This window comes from Cynara cardunculus (genome assembly GCF_001531365.2).
Source record: "Cynara cardunculus var. scolymus isolate 2C chromosome LG 13, CcrdV1, whole genome shotgun sequence".
NCBI lineage: Eukaryota > Viridiplantae > Streptophyta > Magnoliopsida > Asterales > Asteraceae > Cynara > Cynara cardunculus.
Genome location: NC_037540.1, coordinates 22,645,472 through 22,654,140, shown reverse-complemented (window position 1 = coordinate 22,654,140; position 8,669 = coordinate 22,645,472). Strand labels below are relative to the sequence as shown.

At 32.6% G+C, this 8,669-nt stretch overlaps 1 protein-coding gene across 1 annotated transcript in view; it reads right to left on the bottom strand.

Annotated features, from left to right (window-relative positions):
* Positions 1-604, bottom strand: part of LOC112524897 (pectinesterase 2-like) — a 2,053-nt gene extending 1,449 nt beyond the window's left edge. The window contains exon 1 of the mRNA XM_025134840.1: positions 122-604. Within this exon, the coding sequence (XP_024990608.1) occupies positions 122-604 (483 nt within the window). The remainder of the gene's footprint in view (positions 1-121) is intronic.
* Between the last annotated feature and the right edge of the window lie 8,065 nt (positions 605-8,669).

The following is an 8,669-nucleotide window of genomic DNA, read 5'->3' as shown; positions in this document are numbered from 1 at the left end:
TATTTTAATCACTAATGATATTCATCATAAAGATAAATTTATAAATAGTTGGTTGCATGCATGTATATGCATATACACACATATATATATATATAGAACACGAATTATATATCCTTCTAACCTTAATATGCAAATTAGCCGCGACGAAATAATCGCCATCGACTGTTAACGTTCCGCTTTCCACCGTCGTATATTTTGCAGCATTCCCGTTAAACGTCAACGTGGGCATATGTGCGTGATCACCAATAAAAGTAACGAACTTTTTCCCCCTCTCCATCTTAATCTTCTCCGAATACACACCTGGTCCAATAAACACAATAACCCTTTGCTCGTTTTTAATCGGGATGGTCCGGACAGCTTCATTGATGGTCCTAAAATCGCCACCTCCCTCCTTCATAACTCGTATTACCCTGGGATTGGCCTCGGCGGCCTCTAGGGCGGGATCTAACGTCCCTTTTCGAGTGGCTAGAGGTTTTACGTTGTGTTTGAACCACCTCTGCACTTGGGTTCGGTCTTGAGGAATTGGTACCCGATCATCTGAAATGGTTGGAGGAAGAATGATCACGATTGTGTTCAAGACAATCAGCAACAAATATTTCACCATTTTTCCTCCGTTTTTATTAATGGGTACGTTTTGATCGTAAATTTGTGATATCCGGTGTGTATATATATATATAGATATAGATATAGAGAGAGAGAGAGATAGAGAGAGAGAGAGAGAGAGAGAGAGAGTGGAGGAATATATGATTTGAAGGGTGATGAATAAATAGATGGATTCAATTCAGTCGATCGATCGTTTGTGCCCTTTTTGATATTTGTGGTGACAAATTTTGGTATAATTATCGAATTTTCCCACCTTTAATTTTTAATTAAAAGAAAGTTGAGATTGATTTATTACTTTTATTCGATTATTTTTATGTCAATACATATTCATGAATATATATATAATGTATGTTTTGTATTATACACGACTTTAATTTGGTTATGGTGGTAAAAACATTACGTAATTATGTACGATGAAAGCCTCGTCAAAAGGGATATTTTTATATATTAGTGACGTAAAAGTGTTAAAAAAGAAAATACATGAGATAAACGAGTACAAGATCTGATCTAGAAAAATGAAGTACACCAAAAATATAGCAAGATTAATACAAGATTTGGACTGAAATTAAATCAACTAAAACCAGATGAATCGTTCAACAAAGATCTAGAGAGAAGAACGTAACGGAAAACTCAAAAGATCTCGTTTAAACAACTTATTTATGTTTACAAAGTTTTCACTTAGCCCCTTGGAGATATATTAATTTGCTCTTTTGGAATATTCATCTGCAGTCCAAACCAATAAACCACTTCAATTTTAGCCACATATTTTTTGAAGTTTTGCACTTTAACCCTGATAACTCTTACAAATTAGACTACAAAAGATAAAAACACCTAATAAATGCATGATGTCAAGATTGAAAATATATATGTACGACTCTAATCAGAACTAGCTAGTGAAAGAAACCTATAATATAATGTCAGAAAATAAAAATAAATCGTCAATTGCAAACGATGTGGCTTATGATAGGTATAGCAGTCATGCAAACTATTGTTACTAACATACCTATCATAAAACCTAAAGAAAATTCCTATCAATGAGGAAAAGCACGTACAAAACCATAAACAATAGGATATTGGTCGAAAATGTCAGTTGATAGTTTAAAAATAAAAATATATTGCAACTTCTTTTTGCTGTGATGCAAATAGCTAGAACATTTTGCAACCAATTGATGGTTATAAACTACAAAAGCATACTATTCGTTTGTAATCCTTCGCTTAAGAACACATAACGACGGGTTATTAACGAAAATTATCCGTCAAAAAAGAATTGGCCAGTTAAAGTTACCAATAAATAAAAAATAATTAGTGACGGAGACATCTACCGATAATTAAAAATAGTCGCTAAAGTAGTTTTTTTTATATAAATAAATCGAGCATGCTAATCATAAAAAAGATGTCGTATATCCGAAGTCGTATTAGTGACGATTAACAAGGGTATGTCGCCGCTAACATAAATTTTGCTACTAGTGGAAGGTGTAGTTACCATAAGAAAAATGTACATACATTACATATGTTCTTTATGCATAAAAATCTATGATTAAAAAGAGTACTTTTTCGTATAAAAAGATTAGTTTATAAGACACTTTTTAAAAGTATCATGCAAAATAGTTAATACGATATTTTATTTCAAAAACGTCTTAAAAAGTTCAAAAACGTTCTATAAAGTTATTATAATACTTTTAGATATAATGCTTTATAATTTAGTCTTATGAATGAAAGTTGTATAAAGTATTCTATTATTAAGCTTAGACATTTTAAGCGTCATAAAAAGTCAAATTTGTTGTAGTGATTAGGTTGACTGGTTGTCATCATTCTTTTAAATAAATATGTGTCTTCAATTTGTGGAGACTTATAAATGTTGTTCATCGCTTGATATACATATAATAAATAACTAATATTGAATTGTTGATATACATTTACATACAACAAAAGATTTAATAGTGCTCTTAAAAGATAAAAATGTGTAGTTTTTACCGCCTACTACTTCTAAGGGGTTGTTTTTCAAATGATTAAACCGGTAAACGCTTATCAGCAAGAGACATCATTCTTACTAATCTTATCATGTAACATTCTTGGCCATCAAAATGGATTATATATACATATTGTCTTACCTTGTTTGTGGCTTGGACTATTTAAGCCTCGAACAACACTGTCGGCCATATCTACCTAGTGAAACCTCTGATCACTGCCCCTAGCTAATTTAAAGGCATACGCTTGATTGTCAAGGGTACAACACCTACAATTTTCAAAAGGAAAAATCACCAAAACGATAAAAATATACTTGATGTATTAATGAAATAGCCAACTTTTTCTGAAATTGCCAAAATGACCACACGGATCAACCCCGGAGGGCATGATTTGACCTGGGGGCGATCCTCTTCATGTTTGACCAAATAGTATAAAAAAATATTAAAAAATTAATTTGGTGGGGCACACATGTATCACCTTTAGGAAACAAACACTATTTGCCTCAATAATACCCTCAGGGGCGATCCATGCATTTTAATTTTTTTTTTACCACTATTTCACTACCAAAATGACCCTCTTTGGAAATCCGCCGGAAATTGGGTTCATGAAAGTCCAATACGGTTCATTAAAATCTAATATGGTTCATGAAAGCCCAATACGTTCCACCAAATCCCAATACGTTCAACTAACATCCATTAAAGTCCAATATAATCGTTAAAACACAATACGATTCATTAAAGCCCAACTAACACCCATTAAAGCCCAATAGAACCGATAAAGCCCAATACGATCCATTATTTAAAGAAAAAATTGTAAAAATGAGAAACAATAATAATTCCGCCGGAAGTACTCGGAAAGCCGCTGGAAAAATTTAAAATGATTTTTTTTAATTAATTTTCCGCCGGAAATCCGCCGGAAATATGTAATTTTTTTAAAAGATATTTAAATATCCGCCGGAAAATGTTAATTTTTTTAAAATTATTTAATTATCCGCCGGAAATCCGTCAGAAAATTGTTAATTCTTTTTCTTAGAAAATATTTAATTATCCGCCGGAAATGGTTAATTATTTTTTTAAAATTATATAATTATCCGCCGAAAAATTGTTAATTCTTTTTTTTTATTATTATTTAATTATCCACCGGAAATCCGCCGGAAAATTCTTTATTCTTTTTTTAAGAAATTTTTTAATCATCCGCCGGAAATCCGCCGGAAAATTTTTAGTTCTTTTTTTAAAGGAAATATTTAAATATCCGTCAGAAATCCGCCGGTAAAATGTTGTAATTAGATGCAAATTCAAGATTAAACTGAGTATTTAATAAATCCGCCGGAAATCCTTGGTAGTCAACAAAACGTTGACTTTTTTGGTGTCCTACGGAAATCTGCCGGAAATCCCTCGGTAAATTACCGGCGGATTTCGTCCGCCGGAAATGGTCAGTTTTCTAGTAGTGTTTGTCTTTTAGTATATATCGATTAAGGGGTGTTTTTAATAAATAGAAGACGATTTAGACTGTTTTTTTTTTTTATCTTTTTAGAACCAAATGTCATGATTTTAGTTTATAAAATAAAACACTTTTACTCTTACAACCCGTAAACACAATCTATCGTGACAACTCTTATAAATATATGATTGTACATGAAGATTTCTAATTTTTACCATTTTTTTTAAAGTGCATAAATTAACCAACGAATGTTGTTATATTTTTTCTTATAAGAAATGTTGATATTCAATAATAATTGTGGAGACGAAAAATATTATTTGTATCTGATTTGGGGGACAAAAATCAAATATTATTTGTTTTAGGGATTGTGACGGTAGATTGTGTTTACGGGTTGTGAGAATACAAATGTTTTATTTTATACAGTAAAATCATGACATTTGGTCCTAAAACAGTTAAAAACCCACTTTAAATCGTCCCTTATTTATTAAAAACACCCCTTAATTGTCAAATCGATTTAGACACTAAAAGAAGAAATAACGGTCAAACTACGTAAATCAGATATAATATATGATTTTGTCCTCCAAATCAGATACAAATAAACTTTTTCGTGTCCACAATTATTATAGAATATCAACATTCGATGTTTATAAAAAAAAAATATTTCCTATAAGAAAATATAACAACATTCGGTTAATTTATGCATTTCAAAAAAATTGGTAAAAATTAGAAATTTTTACGTACAATCATATTTTTTAAGGGTTGTCACGGTAGATTGTGTTTCGGGTTGTGAGAGTATAAGTGTTTTATTTTATAAACTAAAACATGCATTTGGTCCTAAAAAGGTAAAAAAAAATTGTTTAAACCGTCTCTTATTTATTAAAAACACCCCTTAATCGATATACACTAAAGAACAAAATAGTGGTAAAAGAAATGCATGGATTGCCCCCGGGGGTAGATCTGGTGAGGTAGAGATCGCCCCCGGGAGTAGATCCCCATTATCGAGGCAAATAGTGTTGATTTCCTAAAGGTGATACATGTGAGCCCCACCAAATTAATTTTTTAAATATTTGTTTTGTACTATTTGGTCAAACATGAAGAGGATCGCCTCCCATGGTCAAACAATGCCCCCGGGGACGATTGGTGTGGTCATTTTGGCAATTTTGGAAAAAAATTGGCTATTTCGTTAATATATCAAGTATATTTTGGTCATTTTGGTATTTTTTCTTTCAAAATACCCTTTGACATTTTGACTAAGGGTTGCTTTTTTTTACCTCTTAACAATTTTGTTAAGAGAGATTCTCTGAATTGTTAAGGTGTAAATCTTGTTTGACAAAACAAAAGTCTGCCTTTTAATGGTTCAAAAATCATCTGAAGGATTTTGTATCTTGGGACTTCCTTAACCATTCAACACCCTAATTTCATTCTAAAAAGTTACCAAACAATATAGGAATCTTCTTTTGATACCCATGAAATCATGAAATTGTGATAACCATGAGAACTTATGCATCTTGTGTTATTTTATATATATATTTTTTCATTTAAGACTAGGATTTTGATATTGATTAATTGTTATGATTGAATTTTAGAGTATTAATTGTATTCGTCTTGAAAGTTTATATTTGTATTTCTAGAGTGTTTGACTTTGTAAGTCATGTGTTGACTTTGACTCTTGTGTTTTTAGTTTGACCTATAAATAGGTCTTGTAAGGGATTTTAGAGTAAGAGAGAGCTTATTTGTAATATTACTTATAATTGAGAAGAATATACTTACATTGACCAAGTTGATTTTTTCTCTCAAGTGTTCTTACATGAAGATTGCCATTGTTCTTATTGTTCTTGAAGATTAATCATAAAAGTGGGACACACAATTGGTATCAGAGCTTGATGCAGTGAGATTGATTGAAGAATATCCACAAAAAGCTGAAAATTTCCTGGAAAATCATATTTTGTTCTTCATCTTCATATTTGTTCTTGAAGTGTTCTTCAAGTTTTTTATAAATATCTACTCAAATCTTTCATTTTTTGATGATTAATGTTAAAATGATGATCAATGTGTGCGTATTTGGATCGTGAATCTTTGTTATTCACAAGTTTTCGTGATTTGATCATCCGTTTTAAAGATCTGATGAAATTTGTGATTTCTGAAAAGTTTTGGTGTTCTTGAATAAAATTATAAAAAATCTAATTTTGATCCATTTTTCGTGAAAAAAAAAGTTGTAAATTTTGTGTTTGTGGTGAGTGTTAATCGATTTCAGCATAGCCGGATTCATGACTTAGCCAAAATTCAAGGAATCCTTGGACACCCTCCTAGCCGGATACATAGCATTCTCGGACAACAAGGTAACACATGCGTGGTCACCATATTGGCCGGATTTCATCCTCTCGGACACAGGGTTGATCGATACTAGCTATACTCGGACTACCTTTCAACTGTATTCAAGCATAATCGCTCAACCCCGCATCTAGATTTTAGCTTTCCTTGGTCATCCCTTCGTTCGGATTGCCTTTTCCTCGAATGTTACCTTGACCGATCTCTAGGTTTCCTCGATCATAGACTTAGGTGGATTTGGCTTCTTTTCTCCGGATATAGTTGCTATATCGGTCACTAGCTTGGCAGATTTAAGACTTAGCCGGATATAGTCAATCTCCGGATACTCTTTCATCCGGATTCTGTTCCTTCTTGTTCATAGCCAAGTACAAGACTTCTTTGCACATAACTATGTCTGGATTAGACAATCCTCGGCAATAGTCTTGTCCGGACTCATCAATCCTCGGCCAAAGACTTGGTGCTCGTATCACTTTATCCGGATACAAGGCTATCCGAAGATCAAGGCTTCCTCATTCATCAAGCCATCCGAGTTCAAGACTTGGTTGTTTTTTAAGGCTTACCTTGATCACCCTTTGTCCGGATTTGAGTTTGTCCAAGCTCAAGTGTATCTCGGTCACTTTTGCATCTGATTTTTGAATTTCCTTTGTCTGAGCTTGGTGTTTTCTTTGCCATATACAGTTTGTCCGAATTCCTTTTCTTGGTTGACTTAGTCGTGTTCTCATCCTTGTCCGAATTTGGCCACAATCTTGATCACTTCAATTCACCAAGTTTACCAGTGTTTTAAGTAGTTTTTAGCTGTTTTGAATTTTGACTGTTTACTGCTGACTGTTTTTGACTGTTTTGTTAATGATTTTTTAAATTAAACAATTTTTGATTTTGTGAGAATTTTTGTGTCGACTGATTTTTGATCTGAGTGAAATATTTCTGTGTGATATTTTTTAAAGTGTTTTCTCTGATCAATTTCAAATACTGTATAGATTCTTTTGATCAATCTTTGAATTTTTTAAATGACAGCATTTTATGAGAAAGAATATAAGGAACTAAAAGAGAAGTATGATAAACCGAGTTTAGAAAATAAGAACATATCTTGGGCTATACGTTTATCAAATTACAATGAAAGAAAGGAGGAAGAGAAGAAGCTTTTAAAAGAACAACTGGATGGATTCATTAAAAATGCTTCTAATTCACAGGAAAGTAGTTTAAAACTAAACAAACAGATTGAGGAACTAACTGAGAAACTACATGAAGCTATGTATCTGACTAAAAAAAGATTGAGGAACTAACCAAAGATAAGGTATTAGAAGTTGAGAGAAGATTTGTTACTGAACGAAATTTTTTTGAAAACAAGATTAACTCTTTGGAGCTGAATGCCAAAATGCTTTTAAAGCAAATTTCTGATTTTGAACAACTTATCATCTTGGAACGAGCCAAGGTTGATATAGAAAAGAAAGAGTTTAAAGAAGAATGTCTGAGCTAGAATTTGAAATTGCTTGATAGTGCTGAACAGAAGAAGAAAGCACTAGATGAAGAGAAGAGACTGTTTGCTCTTGAAAAGAAAAATAGTGCTAAGAAACATGACCTTCCTGCAAGAGATCTTTTCTTAACATCAAACATATTGGTACTAGAGAGAATTGATAACTCCAACAATTTCTTTGTTCTCAACGCTTCCCATCGCTCCCCTAGCTTTCGTCTCTCAGTGTCAGTGTTGGCAACTAAACACGAGGATTGCGCTCGTTGCGGGACTTAACCCAACACCTATTGCCAAAGAGCTTGCAGAGAAGAAGAAATGACTTGACATTGCTTCTGAAAATGAAAAGGGAAGTTCAGATGAAGAGAGAAATGAGTTTGAGAAAGAAAGAAAAGTGTTTGAAAAGTTGAAGAAGGAGTTAGAAGGTGAGTTTTTGGATACTTCAAAGAAATTGTCTGATCTTGAGACAGAACTTGTTACTGAGTTGAAGATGAGAATTGAACTTAAAAAGAAATACGATTTAGTTGCTGAATAAAGAGACCAGTTACTCAAGAAAGTAAAAGACATTTCAAGTGCTAAAAACTCAACTGATTCTCAATCTCAGTGTAAAACTAGCTTTTATGACTGCTCCAGCGTGTGAATGAATACAATGACGGACACTCAAGAACAATTAAGAATATTCAGGAATATACTAGAGTGCCAGAAGATTCACTTTACTCCAAATGATTATGTAAAAAGTGTAACCGATTACAAGAGGCCTAATGCCTATTTATACTAGAAAGCTAAATAAGGAGATTACTATCTAGGGAGAATATCTAGCAAATCTTTTAGGGAAAGGAAAGCTTATTTAGACATGGAAAGT